The sequence below is a fragment of the Mirounga angustirostris genome, unplaced genomic scaffold, assembly GCF_029215605.1.
Source record: "Mirounga angustirostris isolate CCGP_5_RB_7025 unplaced genomic scaffold, mMirAng1.0.hap1 SCAF_2, whole genome shotgun sequence".
NCBI classification, from domain to species: Eukaryota; Metazoa; Chordata; class Mammalia; order Carnivora; family Phocidae; genus Mirounga; species Mirounga angustirostris.
In genome coordinates, this window is record NW_026991710.1 from 120,451,968 (window position 1) to 120,477,799 (window position 25,832).

The 25,832-nt window shown below is 36.9% G+C and overlaps 1 protein-coding gene across 2 annotated transcripts in view; it reads left to right on the top strand.

Annotated features, from left to right (window-relative positions):
• The first annotated feature begins 227 nt into the window (after positions 1-227).
• Positions 228-25,832, top strand: part of SMARCA5 (SWI/SNF related, matrix associated, actin dependent regulator of chromatin, subfamily a, member 5) — a 41,158-nt gene continuing 15,553 nt past the window's right edge. The window contains exons 1-11 of one of the 2 annotated variants that reach the window (XM_064585103.1): positions 239-472; positions 608-873; positions 4,473-4,547; positions 10,238-10,404; positions 14,190-14,290; positions 16,173-16,273; positions 17,029-17,208; positions 18,521-18,676; positions 18,769-18,900; positions 20,284-20,352; positions 24,161-24,270. In XM_064585103.1, coding sequence (XP_064441173.1) covers positions 697-873; positions 4,473-4,547; positions 10,238-10,404; positions 14,190-14,290; positions 16,173-16,273; positions 17,029-17,208; positions 18,521-18,676; positions 18,769-18,900; positions 20,284-20,352; positions 24,161-24,270 — 1,268 coding nt within the window. In that variant the 5' untranslated portion in view covers positions 239-472; positions 608-696. Of the gene's footprint in view, positions 874-4,472; positions 4,548-10,237; positions 10,405-14,189; positions 14,291-16,172; positions 16,274-17,028; positions 17,209-18,520; positions 18,677-18,768; positions 18,901-20,283; positions 20,353-24,160; positions 24,271-25,832 lie in introns of both variants that reach the window. The other variant, XM_064585104.1, reaches the window with a different exon arrangement.

Genomic DNA, 25,832 nt, shown 5'->3' on the forward strand with positions numbered 1-25,832 from the left:
CTGGGCGAGTTTCCAGGTGGTGGAAAGGACAGGACAGACGAGGATGGCCGTTAGGAACTGCGTTCGCGTCATGCCTAAGAGCCGACGCACAAAGCTACGTCTCCAAGCACTCCCCCGAGGCCCCGCCCACTCCTCGTCCTAGAGCCCGCTGGGGGCCCCCGAGGGGCGTGGCCAAGGGTGAGGCGAGATGAGCGCGCAAGCGCACTCAGAACCCAGTCAATTAGCCAACTATTAATCTCGCGAGGGTTGAAAGTCGGTGGCGTAGGTAGTCGTCCTGGATGCTGGCGAGATAGATGATTTCTCCCAGAGGAAGAAAAGGAGGCGGCGAAGCTAGTTCCCGGCGTCGGTCTCTCTTTCGCTTACCTTTCTCCTAACTCCAACCCTCCGCCCTCCCGTAAATCAACCCGCCTTCCCTGACCTCGGTGACCCAGGTGGCCCCGCCCACTCCCGTCGACGTGATTCCCGCCGTGAGGTAAGCGCCGGTCGAATCCTGAGCCCCGCGGAAGAGGAGGCAGACGAAAGGGGGAGGCTGGTGGGCCCGGCTCAGGCTCGTAGCGGAGCCGCAGCGCAGGGGGCCATTCGGGTGGTCGTCTAGCTCCTCCGTCAGCTCGTGGCGACGTAGCCACCCAGGCCTAGGCCTCCTCATCTCTGCCGAGCCGGGCCTCAGGCAGCAGCGGGTGACGCAGACGGAACATCATGTCGTCCGCGGCCGAGCCTCCGCCACCCCCGCCTCCCGAGAGCGCGCCTTCCAAGCCCGCAGCCTCGGCCGCCGGCAGCGTGAGCAACAGCAGCAACAAAGGCGGCCCGGAGGGCGTCGCGGCCCAGGCGGCTTCCTCTGCGGCTAGCTCCGGCCCCGCGGACTCCGAGATGGAGGTGAGGGTGGCTTGTGGCGCGGGGAAGAGGGCGCAGTGGGGAGGAGGATCTGGTTTCCTCGGCCGGATTTTAGTGATCAGACGCAGAGCCATACTCCACCCCTCCTGCATCCAAACTCGGCCTCAGACCCTTAGGATCCGAAATGATTCACACTTGCGCCCTTGTGCTTAACCTACCCACGCCGACTCCGAGGGATTTCTGGCACTTCACATTTGCATTATTTGTCTTTTTAGCGAGCCTTGCCAAATCCTCCAACGCTATTATTAAACAGATGTTATTGATTACTGAGGCCGAGAGGAACCTATCCTGTTATGTGTGTGGGTTTTTTTTTTTTTTTTTTTTTGGTAGATTCCCATAATTCCCTCACCCATCTCCTGTTGTAGCTTTTAGTTTCCACTAAACTTGCGGGAAGGAAGAGGGAGATGCCACTTGGTAGTGAGGGAAGGATGCGTGGGGTGGGGAAGGCATTTAAAAGCAGCGCATCCGAGGACTCCGGCCTCCTTTTCTTCATCCCGGTCCTTGCGGGGGCGGTATCTGTTCTGGGCAGAAACAATGGCTAGAGCTGGATGGCCGAGTGCGCAGTGGGGATAAGCGGGGCGCAGCTGCTCCTGTGAAGGGAGAGGAGGCTCCTCCCGGGCACTGTTCCTTAGGGAGGTAAGCGACCAGGGCAGCAGCAGCTGTCTTGGACTTCCATCTAATTTGGGCAGGGGGATGAATGAATGAGTGAGTGGATGAATTAGTGAGTCTGGGGCGGTTGGCTTTCAGGCCAGCGCAATTCCTCTTTTTGGGCCTTGAAGGCCTTTGTTTTTTTTGAAAATTGGTACTGTTCGCTTGCCGAGACTGCCTTCAAGGGCTGGGGTTGGCCCGGGGATGGTGACAGTGCTGCGGGGGTGGAAAGTTTGGGGAGCTGCCAGGCGGGTCTCTTGGGTGTGCGCCAGGACTTTGAGAGGTCTGGGAACAAAGTGATTGCTCCTTCCAAATTTTATTCTTGGCCTTCGATCTGTTTTGAGATATTTTATAGTCGCAGCCCAAGGATTTCTGGGATTTTTTCATCCTTAGAAGGAGTGAAGGTAATATTGCTCTAAAAAAGGATCCTTGATGCAGAATTAACACAATAAGTAAATGGAAGTGCAGTTTAACATTGAAGGGTTTGGCGCACCAAAGTTTTACTTGGGCACCAAAGGTCTAATCTAGCGTCAATTAACATTATGTTAGTAGTTTATAAAAGAATTTTTGGTGAGGGTAGGTTTTAGTGCAATGGGACATTGATATTCTGTACTTTTAAGTGATGTGATTTTTGTTTCAGGTTCTTATCTAGTGTTGCTTATTTTTCTTAAGGTTTTAAATGGTTCTTTGGATTACCAGAGCTGTTTAACTTGGATTCATGCTCCACGGTTTAAGGGGGTTTGGAAATCTGACACTGAAAGCAATTGTGTGTAAATGGACAATTCTCTGCAAAATGCTGTCCATAGTTTTCATCAGCTTCTCAAAAGGGTCTGTCATTCAAATTTTGGAATAGCAACCATTGTCTTACTGGAGACGTTATTTAAATATCAGAAAGAGTAATTTAAAGCCTAAACTGGTTTTTAAATTTAAGTGGAATTAAAGTTTAAGTGTGGATGTTGATGTGATAATGAGTACCCAATGAAGTCTGGGCCATATTTATTTGCCAGATGAAGAAATTGAGTCTTCTGATAAGTAGAATCTGTGATAGAACCCAGGTCTGGCTCTGAAACTGACCCATTTCCCACAAACCTTACCCTGTCATACACTTTTTAAGAAGGATGTTTGACAATTTTATCTCTTGAAGAGTGACTTAGTTATTTTTACCTTTTCGGTATAGGAACATGAGTAATCTTTTATCATTTTCTTCACTGACTAGTTTTAGTCTTGATGTTTTTCTCTTCATGTAATAGTTGATTAAAAAAATTTTTTTTTGAAGATTTTATTTATTTATTTGACAGAGAGAGAGAGTGAGCGAGCACAAGCAGGGGCAGCAGCACGCAGAGGGAGAGGGAGAGGGAGAAGCAGGCTGTCCGCTGAGCAGGGAGCCCAACATGGGGCTGGATCCCAGGACCCTGGGATCAAGACCTGAGCCGAAGGCAGATGCTTAGCTGACTGAGCCACCGAGGCGCCCCTAAAAAATTTTTTTAAAGTAAAAAAAAAATTTTTTTTTAAGTAAATGTACATTATCTTTTTCCTAAATGAATTGGGAAATCATTGAGGTTCACTGATAAATACTAGGTTTGGGCATATATGTGTAATATGTTTGGCAATCTTAAATGCCTTTTTCTTGTTTGAAAGTAGAATTTAAGTTGGGTATTTTTCAAAATTAGAAAATAAATGAAAGCTTGCATTCACAAATTGTTTCTGACAAGGTGGACCTTCCCAGAAATATTAGCTAGCTTTCCTATGTATTCAGTTAAATTTTCATTTTTGCTTGGTGTACTGGTAAGTCAGGGGAGTAATTTCGTTTTTTGTTTATTGTGATTTTTTTTTGGCAACGTGGATGGAACCTGTCTTTTTGTCTTTCACTGTTGATTAGACTAGTAGGTAGGTATACATATGTCAACAGAGTAGACTGATAGGCACACTGTATACCAAATAATCATGTGATCTTAGTCTTGGAGTCCAAATCCTTTTTTTTTTTTTTTTTAACTATGAAAGAAATAATGACTACTGTTGTTTATTATGGTATATTTTGACCTTTTATGATACCTAGTACCATTTGTGAAGTAGGCTAGTAAGTGGCTTTATCATTTTTATTCGAGGACACCAGAGATTTGCGATGATCTTTAGAGGTAACACAGATGCCTAAAGATCTTAGCAGTGAAGTTAGATTAGAATTTAGGTTATTTGACCTCTTAATTCTGGTACTGTACCAGCTCCAGTCCCCCAATTTTTTAATCACAGGTAACTTTATTATAGTACATACTGCCAAGCGTGGATTTGTACATTGTTGATGAAAATTATACTTTTACCTATTGTTCTTTAGTTGTTTTTTTGATGGATGAGTAGAACTTTGCAGAGTAGTTGTTGCTGTTTGTGGCATTTTGAATGTCAGGTCGAATAAATTTGCAAGAAAGGATATTTATTACTAATTTGTAGTTAAGGAGTATTCGAGTTAGGATGCATGATAAATTTTTTGTATTTTCCCAGAAGATGGGAATCAGGGTGGCTAATGATGGTAATTTCTAGGTGTGTTTGTATAGAAGTACAGTAGATAACTGCAGTTTTATGATTAAAAAGGAACATGATTTCTTCACATTATATACTATTTAATTTGGTTTCATAATAGTTATTGAATAGAAAAAGAAACCGATTTGTTGAAAGTTATTCTAGCATGATGTAGATAATAGTCTTGTGTTTTAATCTTGGCCAATAGCCATGCAGTTTACATATTTGGGTTAAATAGGTTGTTACCATCATGGCATTTAATTTCATCAAGATACCCTGTCAGGTTAGATTATAGCCATTTAAGTATCTAGCAAGTTTGGGATAGAAAGCATTACTTAGAATGTGTTTTGAGCAGAAATTAGTTTAATAATGGTGTGTTAACTGTTTTTGAAGAACAATCCATGATTTTTCCCTCCTACCAGGAAGTATTTGATGATGCATCTCCTGGAAAGCAAAAAGAAATTCAAGAACCAGATCCTACCTATGAAGAAAAAATGGTATGCTCTAGTATATGAATAGAGTCTATAATAACTTTTAATTAGGTGATTGAATGGACCAAAATTCTGCATTAAATTTTTATAACTGAGGCACAGATATCCAGTTGAAATATGTGTAACATGGGATATTATAATTTTGTTACTTGCCTATGTAAAGCAAATATAGAAATATTACACGAACACACATAATAGTATTATGTAAATATATGGGATATGTTACTTCCCTTTATTTTAAGATTTAGTGTCAGGGAGTGAGGAGAGTAAAAGAGCAGAGTAGTAGTTATTCAAGGTGTATTCTGCATCTGTCATTCTGTTGTGTACGAAGACAATAATATATGCTCCTTGCCCACAGCTTTTTTATAATATGGTGAGATCTTTACAAAAAGAGCACATGATGTTATTATACTTGAATCGTCGAGGACCCAGCTCACATTTCATACCTCAGAAAACTTTTTTAGCATGACTTAACCATAACCTACAAAGAACTTTAAACTTAAATTGAGATTCAGTAATAATAATGGCTAATAGCAAGTGCTTACTATGTACTAGGCCTTTTTCTGAGTGCTTTATGTGGATTAAACTCATTTAATTGTACTGAAATCTTAAAAAGTTAAAATAACATGTTAAATAGTAATACCACTATGCACTATAACACAGTATGCTCTCTAAGAGTAAAAACAGTGTCTTAATCTGTCTTCAACACCTAGATCAATATCTGGTACGTAATATATTTTAACAAATATTTTTTTGAAACTTACTTTCTCTTCAACCTTTGATCTTCTCTTCAAGATCAGTAAATATTTTTGAATCTCTTACATAGCTTCAAAATCCTAAAAACATATGCATTTTTTGAACACGTGTATATGTATATGCATACATAATGTGCATGATAAACAGTAGTATGTAAAATATAAATGACACTTTTTATTTTTATTTTAATTCCAGTATAATTAACATACAGTGTTATATTAGCTTCAGGTGTACAATACAGTTATTCACTAATTCTGTACATTACTTAGTGTTTAGCACTTATTTCACCCCCCCCTCTGGTAACCACTAGTTCTCTATATTTAAGAGTCTGTTTTTTTCTCTTGTTTTGTTTCTTTTTTTAATTTTTTTTTTTTTTAAGATTTTATTTTTTTATTTGACAGAGTGAGAGAGGGAACACAAGCAGGGGGAGTGGGAGAGGGAGAAGCTGGCTTCCTGCTGAGCAGGGAGCCCAACGCGGGGCTCGATCCCAGGACCCTGGGATCATGACCTGAGCCGAAGGCAGACGTTTAACGACTGAGTCACACTGGCGCCCCTCTCTTGCTTTGTTTCTTAAATTCACATATGAGTGAAGTCATATGGTATTTGTCTTTCTCTGACTGATCTCTTTCTTTCTTTTCTTTTTTTTTTTTTAAAGATTTTATTTATTTGACAGAGAGACAGTGAGAGCAGGAACACAAGCCGGGGGGGGGGGGGTGGGAGAGGGAGAAGCAGGCTTCCTGGCTAGCAGGGAACCTGATGTGGGGCTCGATCCCAGGACCTTGGGATCATGACCTGAGCTGAAGGCAGACGCTTAACGACTGAGCCACCCAGACGTCCCTGTGACTGAATTATTTCACTTAGCATTATACTTTTTAGATCATCCATGTTGTAAATGGCAAGATTTCATTAAATAACATCTAAGATTTCTATTATATTTTATATATGTGTATATCTCTAATTGTCCCATACCTTTTCTTTGCTGTCAAGCCTAAAGAAAAAGATAAATTTGCCAGCTCTACTTTTCCCATTCATTTCTTCAAACCCTTCACAATTTATGTTCTGTTGTTAACACTGTACTAGTGAATTTAATTTCCAATTTATAGCTTAATTTTACTTTCTTTTTTTTTTTTTTTAAAGATTTTATTTATTTGAGAGAGAGAGAATGAGAGACAGAGAGCATGAGAGGGAGGAGAGTCAGAGGGAGAAGCAGACTCCCCGCCGAGCAGGGAGCCCGATGCAGGACTCGATCCCGGAACTCCGGGATCATGACCTGAGCCGAAGGCAGTCGCTTAACCAACTGAGCCACCCAGGCGCCCACTTAATTTTACTTTCATTCTTCATCTCACTTGTGTCTGATACTGTCAACCACTCAAAATTTTTTTTTTTTTTTAAAGATTTTATTTATTTATTTGACAGAGAGAGACACAGTGAGAAAGGGAACACAAGCAGGGGGAGTGGGAGAGGGAGAAGCAGGCTCCCCGCAGAGCAGGGAGCCCGATGCGGGACTCGATCCCAGGACCCCGGGATCATGACCTGAGCCGAAGGCAGTCGCTTAACCGACTGAGCCACCCAGGCGCCCCACTTAAAATTTTTACTTGCCTTGAGAGACCTTTTTTTCCCCTAGATGATATCCTATTTACTTGACTATTCCTTTGTCCTCCTTCACATCCTAAACATTTCCTCTCAAACAGTTCGATCCTTATCATTGCTTTTCTTTTTCTTTCTTTCTTTTTTTAAGATTTTATTTTTAAGTAATCTATACATCCAAGGTAGGGCTCAAATTCAACCCCAAGATCAGGAGTCACATGCTCCACTGCCTGAACCAGCTAGGCAACCCTATCATTGGTTTTCTTTAAACTGAATTCTTCTCAATATTTATCTCTAGCCCAGATTCTTCCAGGCATTGTATTATGTTCATTTGTTTGTTGGACATTTAAGTCCCTTTGGTACTTCTTTCTTAGGAATATGCAAAATTGAATTTGTTTTCTCTACCTCACATATCTACTTAGTGTTATCTCAATCAATGACAGTTCCTCTTAATATATACCCAAGCTGTCCATGACGGTATTTCATAATTTAGTAGTCTTGCAAGTTTAACCTCAAAAATAGTTCCTCTTTTTTCCCCATTGCCCTATTCAGTATTCTTCTATTGCATGGGTTATTTTGTTGGCTTCTATATTTGTTTCCTTTTTAATGATCTGGCCTCTTCAAATCTCTTCATACTTTTCTTCCAAGTTTTTCAGTTTCCTAGTTATTTCCTTTTTCACCAGTCATGATCTTGATTACTTTTCTTTTAAAAAAGTTCCCCACCATCTGCTAGTTTCTAACCATAGGTAAGTCTTAGTATCTAACACTTTTCATTCTTGAACCGAGGATGCTGAATACTACTTGAGAAAACTAAATAATAGTGCTGATTGGTACCAGAATAAATTTATGGTTTTTACTGTCTTAGGCTTTCAGTATTTATTGAACAACAATCCATTTAGCTATTTAAAAACTTAACCAACTCTGGATAAACTTTTATTCCATTTCTGCCACCCTTATTTTCAGGCTTCTTCCACAAATAATTACAGGCCTTTCTTCAATTTATTTCCTCTCTGTTTCCAAATATGTATGGCCTGTACCTGCCCTGTGTCATTTCCTTCTGTCTCAGAGAAAGAAACTGGTTTTAAGCTATTGATTTTAATCTTCCATTTGATTTTATAATTTATATCCTTCAGGTTCCTAGTCTTACTCTATTGTTTCTACTTTTTAAGGATCTGTTAGTTTTCTCCCTTCTCTTTAAGATCTCAAATCACTTTTATTTTAATATTCTTATTCTCAACCAAAGTCTTTGCCTGTTTTTCCTTCAACCCTTGCCACAGTTCTACTGAAAGGTTATTTTGTAAATGTTGTTCTGAACTCCTTGGTTCTTTGCAACTAGTTTATAATCCCACTACCACTTGGATGAATGCATGGTGAGAATTTTGAAGTCATTGCCTCTTGTATAGAACTGTGGTGAAATTTATACTTAATTCCTTAAGGCAGTAGTTCAAAACTTGATCGTGTAGAAGGTCTTGGATATTTTTGTTCTGATGGGTCAAGAAGCACACTTTGAAAAATCTTAAAACATCTAGAGCCATTAAAGGTTTTTGAAAATTAGAGATGTGTGATAAGATCTAAGAATGGCGGTGGGGGGCCCCCTTCTCTGTTGAAACATCATGTCTTAGGATTTTCCTGGTCATCCCTGTTAAAATTTTAGTGCCATTCCCAGTTCCTTTTACCCTGCTTTATTTTCTGAGCATTTATCACCTTCTGACAATCTCAAATAATCCCTTAGGTTTATTTTTGATATTGGACTATAATGAAAAAAAAAGTGCCATTTCTGGTAGATACACAAAAGTAGTTGTTGAGTTGAACAGTTATTTAAGAAGATAATGTTTATTGAAAACTTTTGAAAGAAGTGAAGAATACTTAGTGATTTTTGAATACTGCAGAATAGGTTTTACCTTAAAATGTCCAGCTCTGACCTATCTGAATTAATTTCCAGAGCCTATTTATTTTGATTCCAAATAAAATTATAATAATTGAATAGACTTTTTCAGTCCCAACATCTTCTAGTTGCATCTTCTTGGCTTTTTTATTATATGCATTGAGAAATGAAATACTGCAAAATTCACATAAGTATCTTTTAGTTCAGTACTTTAAAATAGTTCGTAATCTTCAAAAACAAAAAACAAGCTTGTCTTCTACAGGAAATTTATCATGGAGAATCATGTTGATTTCAAGGATCTTAAGTTGTTTTGGTTCGTATTCTTCCATTCTCTTAGTGTGATAATAGGGAACATTTCAAAGTGGCAGAGGTTAGATATGAAAGGAAGAAATAGTATTAACTGCATTGGGTTAATAAATATATTTCATGAACTTAATAGATTTTTTTTTTTTTAAAGATTTTATTTATTTATTTGAGACAGAATGAGAGAGAGAGAGCACATGAGAGGGGGGAGGGTCAGAGGGAGGAGCAGGGAGCCCGATGCGGGACTCGATCCAGGGACTCCAGGATCATGACCTGAGCCGAAGGCAGTCGCTTAACCAACTTAACCAACCACCCAGGCGCCCGAACTTAATAGATTTTTTAAAAAGATTTTATTATTTATTTGAGAGAGAAAGCACGAGGGGGAGGGAGGGGTAGAAGCAGACTCCCTGCTGAGCAGGGAGCCCGATGTGGGGCTCAGTCCCAGGACCCTGAGATCATGACCTGAGCTGAAGGCAGATGCTTAACGGACTGAGCCACCCAGGCGCCCTCCCCCCACCTTTTTTTTTTTAAGTAAGCCCTGTGCTGGAACTCCACGACTCTGAGATTGAGAGTCATGTGCTCTACCAACTGAGCCATCCACGTGCCCCTTAATATAAGTGTTTTTTAACCTGATACCTTTTTAAAATTTGGCACAACTGAACTGTTGAATGACCAACGCATTTTCCCCGTTCCTGAATAAATTCACTTGTACTGAATAATGTCATAATTTTTTGACATTTTATGGTCCACTATATTGATGTATAATTGACACATGACAGTTTTAAGTTTAAATCAATGAGTTTTGGCAGATTCATGCAGTCAGCCACCTTACATTCATGATGTAGAACAGTTCTATCATGCCCTGAAAAGTTTGCTCTTGTCTTTATCCCCTTGACACTTCAGATCTGCTTTCTATGACTAGCTATAATTTCATGTAAGTGGAATCATAGTATGTAGTCTTTCTGTGTTTGGCTTCTTTCACTTAGTATTGATGCTTTGCCCTTTTTTTTTTTTTGTATAATGCTTTTGAAACTCATCTATGTTGCATGTCTCAGAAATTTGTTCCTTTTTATTGCTGAGTTCACTGTTTAGAGGCATGTTGAAGCTTTGATTTCTGAAGTTGTATTAATCTTCTGATAAAATGTGTCTTAAAATTTATTTGCAGCAAACTGACCGAGCAAATAGATTTGAATATTTATTAAAGCAGACAGAGCTGTTTGCACATTTCATCCAGCCTGCTGCTCAGAAGACTCCAACCTCACCTTTGAAGATGAAACCAGGGCGACCACGAATAAAAAAGGATGAGAAACAAAACTTGCTATCAGTTGGCGAGTGAGTAATAGTTTATATTTCATAGTTGAAACATTTATTTTTGATAATCTTCATTAGAAGCATAAAGTCACTTCATTAAAAAAATTGTTTTAGGGCTGTTATTTATTTGGCGCCAGTTGGCTTGACAGGAAGTAGCCATACATGTATAAATAAGAATAATGTGTAATGCCTTAACTTTTATGGCATTATCCTGTTTATGGAATTGAGATGTTATCCATTCCTTGGAGAGGAAACAAATGCAGAGGTTAAGCAGCCTACTTAACATCCCACAGAAGTAATTCGAATAATCCAGGCTTGAATTTAGGTCTGATTTGGGGTATGCTGTAGGCATAAACCACATACATGCATCGGGGGATTGCTTTTATCTGAAGTCTGTGCTTGTAAATGGAATGTTGTGATGATTTATGCCATAGGAGTTTGTTTAAAATTTTTATTACTTACTTGTCCTACAAATTGAAGTGTCAAGTTGTATGCTGCCCTTAGGTGGTTGTTTAAAACGTATAAAACAACTCTTATATATTCAGTTTATAAATACTTTCTTGGAATTTTTGTGCTGCTTGAGTAATTAAGATGTTTAATTGGTTATAACTAATAGATTTGATATTAATAGCTTTAGGGTAATCTCAGTTCCCTGGAATGACCATGTAATTCCCAAAGTGAGAAATGAAAAATAATCAGTAATTAAATCCATTAGGTTATCTAAAAGAGGAAATTACAAACTGCTCTCAACAATGTTAAATTTACTATACAGTTTACAGAAACACAGAAGCATGAGCTGTGCCTTGAAGGGATTTTCATCAGAAAGCATAAGCATACCTTAATGTTTTTTTTTTTTTTTAAGATTTTATTTATTTGTCAGAGAGAGAGAGCACAAGCAGGGGGAGTGGCAGGCAGAGAGAGAAGCAGACTCCCCGCTGAGCAGGGAGCCCCATGTGGACTTGATCCCAGGACCCTGAGATCATGACCTGAGCCAAAGGCAGACGCTTAACCTACTGAGCCACTCAGGTGTCCCATAATACCTTAATCTTATATGGAGTATTCCATTTATCTAGTACATCTTACACCTTATCCATTTTGTGTAACCAGAGTGCTTTTGTTTTAATATTTAGGAAACTTCCTAAGAGACACTTGCACTTTAGATGTATTTAAATTGTTCACACTTGAGAAGTTTGCAGCTATTTAATTATTTTTATTTATTTTTATTATTTTTTAAAGATTTTATTTATTTATTTGACAGAGAGACACAGCGAGAGAGGAACACAAGCACGGGGAGTGGGAGAGGGAGAAGCAGGCTTCCCGCTGAGCAGGGAGCCGGACACGGGGCTCGATCGCAGGACCCTGGGATCATGACCTGAGTCGAAGGCAGACGCTTAACGACTGAGCCACCCAGGCGCCCCTATTTTTATTTTTTATTTAAAACATTTTTAAATTTTTTTGAGAGAGAGTGGAAGCAGGGGAGGGGCAGAGAGAGGGAGAGAGAGAATCTCAAGCAGGCTCCATAACCAGTGCAGAGCCGGATGTGGGGCTCGATCTCAGGACCCTGAGATCATGACCTGAGCCAAAATCAAGAGTCGGCTAAGCCACCCAGGCACCCCTTTTGCAGCTATTTAAATGGCATCAGGTCTTCTGCTCTGGAAATGCCAAGTACTGTAATGGATATTTTTATGATATAAGTAGTTAGTAGGATTTCATGAAAAGAAATAATTTTATTAAGATTATATAAGATAAAGATATTCTGTAGTAAATATATAATAAATTGCTCAGCTTGGTCTTACTGGTGTTATTGGGGAAAAGGAGTCTTGGTTAACAGATTTTTTCCTCTATCCTTCAAGCCATCTTAAGTGGAAAGTTAGCTTATGCAAAGTAATTAGGGTGATGGTACTATCCTTAAGTATAAGGACATATGTGTTTTTCTCTTCCTTCCATCATTTACAGTTATATTCAATGAACCCTCACTTTGAAGTAATAAGCACATTCCAGCCTTTATCTTCAGTTTTATAACCATAATAATCAACTATCTTGATAATCGACTGTGAGATTTTATTTAAAAAAAAAAAAGTTAAAGTTCTTTCCTAGTTTGTGGAGAATAAATGAGAATTGAGGGTACATCTTTATACTAAGTTTCATGTGGTTAGAATTCAGAGAAGTATGAGAAATAACATATTAAGACATTCTAATTTGAAGCATATAAAAGAAGCAAGAATATTCTTGCATATATTTACTGCTTTGGTCTGAGTTTCTGAGGAATGCTTCTTTGAGAAGACTGATTATCCTCTTCCATCAAGCATGTACATTTGGTAGAAATCAAGCTATAAATTAGATTTACTGTTTTCTAATTTAAATGAAAATATTTGTTGAAAGTATGAAGATACAAAATTGGAAGCTTCAGAATTGGAGAGTAAGTACTTTTTACTAACCTGAGCCCTTTAGGGATTAAGAAATAATGGCAATATTAAACCTGCAGAAAATGAGGTTTTAAGGGGATGTATCCCAGCTCTCTTGGGATGTAGAATCTAAACATTTCTAAAAAGCTTTGAGTAATTCTGATAAATCTCTGGCTAAGAGTCATTGCTTAAGCACTAAGTCTTTATTCTGCATATTCTACAGCTTTTGGTGAAAGTTGTAGTTTTTGCTTATTTTAAAACATATTCTTAATAGGAGCATGGTTGACACAGAATGTTACATTAGTTTCATGTGTACAACAGTGATTCCACAGCTCTATACATTATACTATATGCTTTCCACAGTGAAAGTTTTTTTGTTTTTTTTTTTAATTTTTGAGTATAGTTGACGTATAATGTTACAATAGTTTTAGATGTACAGCTTAATGTGATTTTACAAGTTTATACATTATGCTTTGTTCATCGCAAGTATAGCTACCATCTGTTCTATTACATTGCTGTTACAGCATTATTGATTGTATTCCTATGCTCTGCTTTTTATTGCTTTGACTTACTTATTCCATAACTAGAGGCTTGTATCTCCCTCTCGCATTATTCACCCATTTGCCCAGTGCCCCACCCTTCTCCCCTCTGGTAGCAATCAGTTCTGTGTGTTTATAGTTCTGATTTTGCCTTTTTTTTTTTTTAGATTTCATATATGAGTGAAGTCTTATATTTGTCGTGCTCAGTCTTATTTCACTTAGTATAATACCGTCTAGGTCCACCCGGGTTGTCTCCAATGGCACAATCTCATCCTTTTGAAAGTTGTAGTTCTTAAGGGTTGCCTAGGTGGTACAGTGGGTTGAGTGTCCCATTCTTGGGTTTCACCTTAGATTCTTGGGTTTCAGCTCAGGTCGTGAGCTCAGGGTTTTTAGACTGAGCCCGCCCTGCATTGGACTCTGAGCTCAGCGTGGAATCTGCTTAAATTTTTTTTCCTTCTCCCTTTGCCCCTACCCTCTTTGTTCGCTCGCTCAAAAAAAAAAAAAGTCGTAGTTTTAAAAATGTGATTTCTGGAGCTATTTTGTGGCAAAAATACTTAAAAAGGTAACTTTAAGTTAGAGATTATGAGATTTTTCTGACTGTAGTTCCTTGAAATGAGATTATTCCATTACCTCAGATGTTACTCTGTTTTAACAATTGTATGTATATCTTAGAAAGCCATGTAAAACGTTTCAGGTTTAAGTTTACTAATAATTCGTACTGTTCCACTTTTCTAGCCTTAATTTAAATGCCTATTAAAAATTATTGTGGAATCTTGGTCAGCCACTTGACTATTATGTTCAAATAGTAGCTGTTGGTAGTTAAAGCTTAAAGTGCTAATCGATTTTATTTTGAACTTGACAGCTACCGACATCGTAGAACAGAGCAAGAGGAAGATGAAGAACTATTAACAGAAAGCTCTAAAGCAACCAATGTTTGCACTCGATTTGAAGATTCTCCATCATGTATGTTATATACATTATATTTATAACTATTTGATTTTTTAAAAAAAATCCCCTTTTGAGACATCCTTTGGTTAAAGTTTTGGATTTGCCTTGGCTATAATTTATAAAGGGAATTTTTAGTAATCTTTTGAAATTGATTGTGAAATCAGATTTTTTTGATGGAAATGGTATTAATGTATTAATATCAATTAGTATGATAGTGGTGCTGTATTTCAAAGGGGCATAAAATGCCATTGTGTTTATTGTTGCCTGAATGTATATGTAAAACTAGGAATGGTTTTCCCTTATATTTGCCCCAGATAAGAAAACTTAATATGTAAAAAAATCACTTCATGAAGACTTTTGTTAACTGATGTCGGGATTTTGTATTAGTTTGTTTTAAAATTTTTTCTGAAACATTTGTTATTAATGGTTTTCCAAAAGAAAACCTGGTTAACCCGGTTTTTAAGTTTTACTTCTATATAATCTTGATAGTCTGGTGGCACATTTATCTTTACTGCAGCCTAGTATTTTTTTCTGATCTTCCTCTTTCTTGATAATTGGTTTGTATGATTGTAGTGGTTGTGAACAGCAACAAAAATTTAGAAAGGTTGGGGCGCCTGGGTGGCTCAGTCGTTAGGCGTCTGCCTTCGGCTCGGGTCATGATCCCGGGATCCTGGGATCGAGTCCCGCATCGGGCTCCCTGTTCTGCGGGAAGCCTGCCTCTCCCTCTCCCATTCACCCTGCTTGTATTCCCTCTCTCGTTGTGTCTTTCTCTGTCAAATAAATAAATAAAATCTTAAAAAAAAAAAAATTTTAGAAAGGTCAACATAGGACATAGGACAACTCTTAAGTTGAACTTCAGGCAAGACGATATCTGGTTAGAAATTCAGTAATCTGTTTAAAGTATGTGTCTTCAGATGTTTTTTGGCTATGGAGTACCCTGTTTCCATTTCCTTCATGAAGTTAGAGACTAGAGCCAGATATATGGTACAAAGGGGGAAGGAAATTTGAATTATATGGATTATCTCTCTCTCACATTCCTGCATTGTAAGTAGTTTTCCCAGTATTGGTTAGTTTTTCGTCTTAAAGCAGTGTTTTTTGAAAGGTGATGGGGTACAGATGTGCATGTTAAAAACATCTGGTGATTGTGATGGGTATACTTAGTAATTATTCTGGGGTGGGAAAAGTGTAGTAAACCCCAAAAGAGATACTGTCTCTCTTAACAGGACCCTGTTGAAAAGTAACTTAGAAAAGGTAAAGGGAAAACAATCTCTATCCTGTCTTATTTCCCCTTTGTTAGGAGGAAGACTAAATCCCCAGAGAGTGTCTATTTGGGTTATCATGGAAGGTGGAAATACTTGGTTTAGAAACACTTGTGGGGTGCCTGGGTGGCTCAGTCTGTTAAGTGTTTGCTTTTGGCTCAGGTCATGATCCCAGGGTCCTGGGATGGAGCCCCGCATCGGGGTCCCTGCTCAGTGGGGAGTCTGCTTCTCCCTCTCCCTCTGCCCTGCTTGTGCTCTCATTCTCTCTCTCAAATAAGTAAATAAATTAAAATCTTAAAAAGAAACTTGTGATAACATTAAAAAAGGATATAAAGAGGTGAGAGTCTCTAGGACCAGTATATAGGTAACATAGGAACTGAGTGATTGGGGTAGGCACTCTGATGCTTTACAATCATGGTTTTGTTTTGTTTTGTTTCACTTGGTTATTGTCCCTATCCATTCACTCCTTCTCTGCTTCAGATCACAGCACCTACTTCTAATGACTTAGAAATTGAAAACAGAAAAGTCAGAGTAAACCTATGTAGGTCCAAGTTAAGACTCTTAAGTTTAATCAAATGAAGAAGGAGACGGCCTTTCTGTATTTAAAATGTGCATTGTGTTTTTTCTTTTATTCTTAGATGTAAAGTGGGGTAAACTGAGAGATTATCAGGTGCGAGGATTAAATTGGCTCATTTCTTTGTATGAGAATGGCATCAATGGTATCCTTGCAGATGAAATGGTATGTATTTGGTAGTTTTTTAGAAGGCCATATTTTGTAATTTAAAGTATTTTTATTTTGTATAATGAAATTTATAAAAGTTAAGATAGTGTAACATAATTTTTGTTGATTACAATCCAGAACTGTTAACAAACTAATCCTCTGTCAAACTTGGTTTAGTTGCATAAGCAGAGTCTATACTTCAGTTGTGAGGAATTATTATTTATGAAAGTATAATAAATTTAAAAGTAATACATTTTGAGAAACGTACTTTTGGTAGACTCTTGTAATACACGGTTTTGGCCATTTATCTTCACTTTTATAAAACACAAATGGGGTTAATTGATTTTTCATTGGTGATTATTTTCTCAAGGGTGGCAGCTTGTACAGTTCTATCTCAAAACATTTATCTCTTGTTTACTACTTAATAGGTATGTAGTGAATGTTTCAAATTTCCATAGAGCTATAGTGCTAAAACAGTAATTGCTTGAAGAAAGTACGGAGTCAAAAGAAATGGGTCTTAATTGTAGCCCTGCTGTGCATGACTTTGGGACAGTCACTTAAACTTCTGGGCCTTATGGATATGGTTAGTAGAACCTCTTTATAGACTTGTGAAGATTAAAAAACAGCTAAACTTGAAACATACCAAGTTCTTGCCATTTGTTAGCTATCATAAACACATAGGTTTTCTTTTAAATGTTTTTTATGTGTCGGGAAGTATAAATATGGATGTCTGTTTTGTTTTGATTATCATTGCTTTGTGGTTATTCTTTCAGGGCCTGGGAAAGACTCTTCAAACAATTTCTCTTCTTGGGTACATGAAACACTATAGAAACATTCCTGGTCCTCATATGGTTTTGGTTCCTAAGTCTACATTACACAACTGGATGAGTGAATTCAAGAGATGGGTACCAACACTTAGATCCGTTTGTTTGATAGGAGATAAAGAACAAAGAGTAAGCTTTTTGTGTTTCATTATTAAAAGAATTTGAATTTAGGTTTGGGGGGCGGATAACTAGAGGAGGGATAAAAGAGGAGGAGTCCAGTAGTAATAAACTTGGTCTTCACAAATATTAGTAATTTATAAATGTAATATTGTCTTGGTGGTGAAGAATCCTACTGGAGAAAGGAGTTGTAGACTGTAGGATGCTGGTATAAGTTTATATAAGAAACAAGTATAGTTTCTTTTACTTTGGAATTGGTTGTATAAAATCAAAGGCTGTGTTCTCATTCTAGAAGCAACATTTTTGTTTTTCTTTTTTTTTTTTTTTTTAAAGATTATTTATTTATTTATTTGAGAGAGAGAGAATGAGAGACAGAGAGCATGAGAGGGAGGAGGGTCAGAGGGAGAAGCAGACTCCCTGCCGAGCAGGGAGCCCGATGCGGGACTCGATCCCGGGACTCCAGGATCATGACCCGAGCTGAAGGCAGTCGCTTAACCAACTGAGCCACCCAGGCGCCCCATTTTTGTTTTTCTTAAAAGAAGTTTTGAGTGTGTGAATTGGTTGGAAATTTGAGGAGCCAGATTTTTTTAGATTGATGTACATAATGGTAATTAATAGTCATCGTAATTTTTAAAGATGCACTGGGTCAATTACAGTATTTTGGTGAGTTGGTATGGTATTTATTGAAATAAGTTAAAATGTTGGTCACTTGACGTTTTTTGGAAGGAAATAATGATACTATTGAAGATAATAAAGTTCAGATTTTAAAGTGTAGTATATCGAAGAATAATGTACTTAATTTTGTTTTCTCTTCATTCAGCTATCATTTCTCCTTCTATAGATCATTTTGTGTATTTTAAGTTACCAAGTTGCTTTTTATGTTTTGGAGCCCAGTTTAAACCACTTTTTGCTTTAGTTTCTTTACTTGTAAAAAGAGTAATAATAACAAAGTTTTATTAGATCTGTAAACAAGAAAGGAATGAAAATGCTTACTGCAAACCATCCTTGAGTCTTCATTCTGTGGCAGAAACCACCTTCTCCTCTTTCTAAACCCGTTTCCTGAGAATTTCAGCACCTGGTGGAAGTGAAGACATTTAAGAGTTTATTGAATTTTGCACTGATAATTTTGTCAGTTATTTTTTATTAAAAGGCTTTGACACTTAGAAATGATTAATGAAGTTAGTTTGAGCTGGTTCTAGATGCTTACATACTATCCCTTTTTAATATTTTTCACCCTCTTTCATGTATTAGATTACTTGTCAGTACATTTAATGTGTAGTTCATTTCTGCATGATATAATTTTTTTCTCTTGCTACCTACACAGGCTGCTTTTGTCAGAGATGTTTTATTACCAGGAGAATGGGATGTATGTGTAACATCTTATGAAATGCTTATAAAAGAGAAGTCTGTTTTCAAAAAGTTTAATTGGAGGTACTTAGTTATAGATGAAGCTCACAGGATCAAAAATGAAAAATCCAAGGTAATTTGGTGTTTGGAAGTGAAAATCATTGTGCCTTTATTTAGAATTTGATCATATGTAGAATATTCTAATGATGAATTTGGTTCTTTTAGTTGTCAGAAATAGTGAGGGAATTCAAGACCACAAATCGACTATTGCTGACTGGAACACCTCTTCAAAACAACTTGCATGAGCTCTGGTCACTTCTTAATTTTTTGTTGCCAGATGTCTTTAATTCAGCAGACGTAAGTATGTCTTAATTGTTTTCTGGATGGAATATTAATGTTTCCGTTTAATGCTATACATTTTTGCAATAAAATTGGCCTTTCAGCCACTGCTTAAGATAATTGTTAATTTTTTACTTTTATGTAGTCTGGTGTAACCTACCAAGTTTTTTATGCATCCCGAGAGTTTACTTTTATGCCTTTTGATTTCAGTATCATTTTATAAATCCGTTGTTTTCTCTATCTGTAATGTCATGGATTCACATACCAAATAGGTAGTCACGTTGGCCTGAATTTCAGCGGCTGTACGTGGACTCAGGTTATTTCCCAAATGAATTTGTGAATTTCATATAGCCTATGTTTCCCCAGGATGGTCTTCAAATTTGGTAAAATCTGTCTAGCCATCTTTTTTTATGGTCTAACAAACATAGAACCTAATCTTTACCTTTTAATCGATTATTTGCACTGATAAAAATGGTTAAGTAGTTATTCAAACTGTTGGTTGTACCTTAGAACGTGATATGTATATTAAGAATCTGCTATTGGTAATTACCATTTTTTTGCTGAACCAGAGTTCATTTTGAACTTTGTTTCCATGGGTGGTGGAGAGAGAGAGAGAAAGAACCTGTGCTTGTGTGTGGCTTTTTGAAGAGCTCAGTAAGTTCCAAAAGGGTTAATTTTGGGTTGTTAAGGATCACTATAAAAGAATAGAGAAATTTGTGTTCTTGGGAGACATTTAATCAATCTCAGGGAGATAGTTCAGTTCTGCTTTTGTGTATTTTGACATTTTTGTTTTAGAGATTTCTTTTTCTTACTGCATTGACACTTTAATTTGTTTAGTAATCTATGAAAGCTTTGTTGTAGTTAACATAATTAATCCTATGATTATGTTTACTAACGAAGCACAAATACATACTAGATGTGCCAAAGAGGTAAGAATATGGAAGTTATCCTTGTTCAGATCCTACCCAGATACTAATGAAATGTTGGTAATTCAGTAAGTTTAATTAAAATTGACACTGCTCTGGAAACTTTGTGTTTGAGTAATCTGAGTAACCTTGGAGAACAAACCAAAGTCATTTTAATTTTTCACCCTTTCTAAAGAAAAATATTTTTCAAGAATATTCATTCTCTAATTCTATAGAACTTCCTTCCCAACTATTCTTTTTCATTGTGAAACTTGTCATCTTGATGTTTTTAATCTGATTTTTCAAGGTAGATCTAAAATGAATTGTTAACAATGACACATGAAAAATAGGGGATTGAACCAAATGATTTTTGCAGTTCACAGCTCAAATGCTAAACTAATTCTAGAATTCATTGTTACATCTAGCATAAAAAGGATATTTATGGTTAATGCCTGTGGTTAATATTTCTGATATTTATTTTCTGTTTTTTAACTAGGACTTTGATTCATGGTTTGATACAAACAATTGCCTTGGGGATCAAAAGCTAGTTGAGAGGCTTCATATGGTAAGTGTTTTGGAATAAGGTTAAAGCATATTTCTAATGGGAAAAATGAAAGAGGTTTAAATTAGTGGATTATTTTTCTGTTAACAGAAAAACATGTTGACTAGAATTATATCTGTTTGAATCCGGTCACCAAACTGTTTAATCTTATACTGGGGACTGGGGGGTGTGAAGTGTGCATTTAGTGTTAGAACCTAAGATGAAATCCTAACTTAATGAGTGGAAAAAGTAATCCAAATCTAAGAGATTTGATTCTCAAAGGCTAAAAGGGTCCATCTTTTTTTTTTTTTTTTAAAGATTTTATTTATTTGATAGAGAGTTAGCGAGAGCAGGAACACAAGCGGGGGAGTGGGAGAGGGAAAAGCAGGCTTCCCGCCAAGCAGGGAGCCTGATGCGGGGCTCGATCCCAGGACCCTGGGATCATGACCTGAGCCGAAGGCAGACGCTTAATGACTGAGCCACCCAGGCGCCCCTAAAGGGATCCATCTTTTGTTCTTAAATTCTGCAACTTGTATAAACAACTGCTAATAGTGCATTGTGAGCAGAGTTGGTAAGTTTTTGCTGTGATATATAGCTTTTTTACTTTTTAAGAAGATTCACAAGTGAAAGGTGGTTGGTAGATAAATTTCTCAAACAGAACCCAGAATATAATAGCCTGACTAGCAGAATAAAACCAGACCTTGTAAGCATAGCATATAAAGCTTTTCATGACCTAATGCAACGGTTCTCGACTTGTATTGACATTTTGGTCTAGATAATTCTGAGGGGCACAGAGAAGGTGGTTTTCCAGTTTAACAGCATTCTTGACACCTCTACCCTCTACATGCCAGTAATATGTCCCCATTTGTGACAACCAAACATGTTGCTGGGCATTGCAAGTGTCCACTGGCCGGGGAGCGGGGGGGTCAGTCTCCTCCCTAAACCCCATGATTTAACTTTTCTGACATTCTCTAACTTCTGTTTATATCACTTGAATTTGTTAGAATTTCTGACCCCATTATCAATTTTCTGTAAACATTGTACTAATTTCAGTCTCTTTGTCTTTGCTGATCCTTTCTGCCACATCTGGTATCTCCTTTCCTGGTCTTCATTGATACATAGTCCAGCACTCAGTGGTAATGTCACCTTTTCCACTGAATATCCGGATGAAGCCAGCCTAGAAGCTTCTTTGTATCCCATCTTTAAAAATCAAGGCATTCTAAGATAGCACTTTGCACTGAATGTTGAAATGTTTAATTTACAAATTTTTTCCTGCTGCATTGTAAACACAAAGGCAGGAAACATGTCTTACATTTGTATCTGTAGCACAATGCCTGGTTTATAGTGTGTATTTGAATAGGGGAAAAATTAAGTCTGTGAATGTTTAAATACTTGTTTCTATATAAATTAATGATAACATACTTTAAAATTCTCATATACTGAAATTTTATTATGTTAAATTTTTGAAGGTGAATATCTTTGACATCTTTGTTTCAAATTAGATGGCATTTAAGCACATAAGCATTCAATTTAGATTTAGAGTATGGAGTGTATATGTAGACTTTGCTTTAATAAATAGGTACATGTATGTAAAGCAAACTAAAACAATCTACATAACAGAATCAGCCACTTTTGGCATTGCTGTTTATTTTGTTCAGACAGTAGTGTGAAAATGCTTATCAAATCGGGAAGAGGAGGTCTGGTAGCTACCTTTCTGTACTCTGTCTTGAAATTCCTACCTTAGCTCCTGTGGTCTCATGATGAAAGAGGATATTCAGAATCAGCATAGGTATACGTAGGAATGAGATCATTTTTACTTAATGAATCAATGATCTGTTATTGCAGAATACTCCCCTCTCCTACCAAAAAACCCTTAATAGTATCTATTTTAGTAATCCTAGAATTTATGGGTTGGCTGAGTGTTTTCTTTGCTGGTTTTACCTGGATTTAAACAGCTGCATTTACCTGGACAATTTTGAAGAGGGCCAGTGGGGCTGAAGGTCATTAGTAACATATCTGGCAGTGGATGCTGGCTGTCAGCTAAGATTATCTATACTAGTTTCCTTACATGATGACGTTAGAGAAGTGTTGCTGATTATTTTTCTCACCATTTTTTAATTTCTTTGTGATCATATTTTTATAAGCTAGTGTAAATAGAACATAGGAAGATACAAATAAAGAATCTTTAGTTTTGTAGATACTCTAAAATTTTATGAGAATGAACTACATACAACATGGATAGGTTTTACAAACATGTTGAATAAAAGAAACGAGATAAAAGGTATATATTGTATAATTCTATGTACGTAAAGTTAAAAATAACAGGCAAAACTATGATGTTAAAATTTAAGGGGGGATAGTGACTGGGAAGGTTGCAAGAAGGGTTTCTGCAGTATTCTATTTTTATCTAGGTGATAGTTGATTACATGGGTATGTTTACTTGATTGAAATTTATTGAACTGTGTAGTCATGATTTGTATACTCTTTATGCTCTACTTCCATAAGAAAAGGGTAGTAAAATTTTTATTAAGTTTTTATTTTAATTTCAATATAGTTACCATACAGTGTTCTATCAGTTTCAGGTGTACAGTGCAGTGATTCAACAATTCAATACATCACCCTGTGCTCATCACAAGTGTACTGCTTAATCCCCATCTCCTATTTCATCCATCCCCCGCACCCACCAAAAGGGTAGTAAATTTAAAAACTAACCATAAAAACATTTTAATGTGGATATAGCTTTAAGTACTGTTGGACAATCTACATAAAAATAGAGTAATACCCCCCAGCCCCCTGGCCCGTTGTCTGCAGGTGATACATTCCAAGATTCCCAGTGGGTGCCTGAAACCACGGATAATACTGAACTCTGTATACACTGTTTTTTCTTATACATATATATCTATGATAGTTTAATTTATAAATTAGGTGAGGTGAGAGATTAACAGCAATAATTATAAAATAGAATGATTATAATATTTTATAAGTTATATAAATATGGTCTCTCAAAATACCTTATTGTACTGTACTCCCCCTTTTTGTGATGATGTGTGAGATGATAAAATGCCTACATGATAAAATGAAGTGAGGTGAGTGATGTAGGCATTGTGATGTAGTGTTAGTCTGCTGTTGACTTTATGATATATTAGGAGGAGGATCATCTGCTTCTGGACTGTGGTTGATGCAGGTAACTGAATCCATAGATAAGAGAACATGATAACTAGTTTTAAACCTGAAAGACAGTGAATGTTGAAAGCATCAAAACTTACTGTGTTGGGGGCGCCTGGGTGGCTCAGTCGTTCAACGTCTGCCTTCGGCTCAGGTCATGATCCCAGGGTCCTGGGATGGAGCCCCGCATCGGGCTCCCTGCTCAGCGGGAAGCCTGCTTCTCTCTCTCCCACTCCCCCTGCTTGTGTTCCCTCTCTCTCTATGTCTCTCTCTGTCAAAAAAATAAATAAAATCTTAAAAAAAAAAAAAAAAAAAACTTACGGTTTTTAGTGTCTTATGACAATATATATAGCAAGTTTATATTCATTATATGTATTGAATAAGTAATGATCTTATATTACCCTTCAGGAACTCAGTAATAAATTATATTTGGAAGGGAGAAATTCTCAAACAGATAAATTTCCATGTATTTAATAAACAATTTTGAGATCCTGAAATAATAGATAAGATCATGTTTCTTTTTTTTTGCTCTTTTTTATTTTATTATGTTAATCACCATACATTACATCATTAGTTTTTGCTTTTTTAAAAATTTTATTATGTTACGTTAATACCATACATTACATCATTAGTTTTTGATAATTTCTGTTTCTTTTTGATCTTGAAGGTTTTGCGTCCATTCCTCCTTCGTCGAATTAAAGCTGATGTTGAAAAGAGTTTGCCTCCGAAGAAGGAAGTTAAAATCTATGTGGGTCTCAGCAAAATGCAAAGGGAATGGTATGTGTTCTTAGACGTTTTACAATCACTATTGATTCTTCACTAACTTTCATTTGTATTTTGTTTTCCTAATTGTGTCTGCAAGGAATTGTTGTTTGCTCTCTTGAACTTAACCTGAAGGGTTTTCTGGTTATGTAATTTAGGACTTGCTAATCAAATTTATAATACACAATCTTAAAACTTTTAGCTTATAATCAGGATGGGAAGTTTATGAATTCTTCAAGGATTAAAGTTGGCATTAATTAAACAGGGATATATACATAAGCCCCTCTACTTGGGTTTTTTAAAAAGAAACTGGTGGCACAGATGCAGACAGATGGTTACCTTGGTGGTTCATAAGTACTGGATTATGGATTAGGGCTGATCTGATGAAGTTGGAGATTGTAGAGATATGAGAAAATTTAGATGCTTTCTTTTAGTCCATAAAGCTGTTAGATATATTTAATTTAAAAGACTCCATTCTGAGCAGATGTTTTATTTTAGGCAGGATTCCCTTTGTGAATTTATGGTGGTAATATAAGGTAGTTATTTTTCAACACCTCTCTAGGGCATAATAAAAATGTTGAAAACCTTGTAAGTTTCTTTTCTTTTCTTTTTTTTTTTTTTAGGTTTTATGGGTATATGAAATCCAAAAAGCTAGAAACCACTAACTTAGTATTAAATTTTTTTACAGATAGAAAGGTCATCATGAATCAACAATGTGAAATGGTTGTAGGAAAGATTGTTACCTTAGCATATATTAACATAGGTGTAGTGTTCAAAGGAGAGAAATACATAGCCATACTTATTCTTTACTGGTTACACTACATTTCAAGTGTTAATTCCATACTTAATATTGATAAGTATTTGCAAGGGGCTGGAGTTGTTGGTAAAAAGAAAGGATAGAATGTAAAGAAATGGGCATGTTACCTAGGAAAGACATGACCACTGTAGAAAGTAGTCCATCCTAAATGTTCTTAAAACTTTTGGAAGACTTTTATAAGGTAGCAGTTGTATGGCTCTAAAATAACAGAACTGTGACATAAGTTAGTGTTAAGGGAAGAGAAATCTTTTAGTTAAACATTAGTGAATTTTAATCAGCCAGAATTGTATGGAAAGGTCTGCCTTGAGTAATACTTTATGTCTCATAACTGGAATTATGCATATATTGCTTAGGTTATTGAAGTTATTTTGCTCAGAGGATTCAAGGTCTTGAAACTTTGGTATTTAGATAGATTGCTCTTTCCTGCAGGATGCTTACATTCTTGATATGCATTCAAGGCTTTTTACAATCCATCCTTAGCCTGTGGCTATAGTTTTACTGCCCTCATATCTCCCCCTCCCTCATGTACTTTTATTTATATTTAAATCACATTGATTTCATTTTATTCTCATCATCATGCCTTACCCTATCATGATTCTTCCTCCCTCCTTAGTTCTTTCTGTTCTCACCCAAATGCTACACTAACTGTATTGAATAGTAATTGAATATTGACACTCTTCCACTGGAAAAGACTACAAATTAAGTTTAAAACTTAGGTTTTGGGGTGCCTGGCTGGCTCAGTCAGTAGAGCATGTGACTC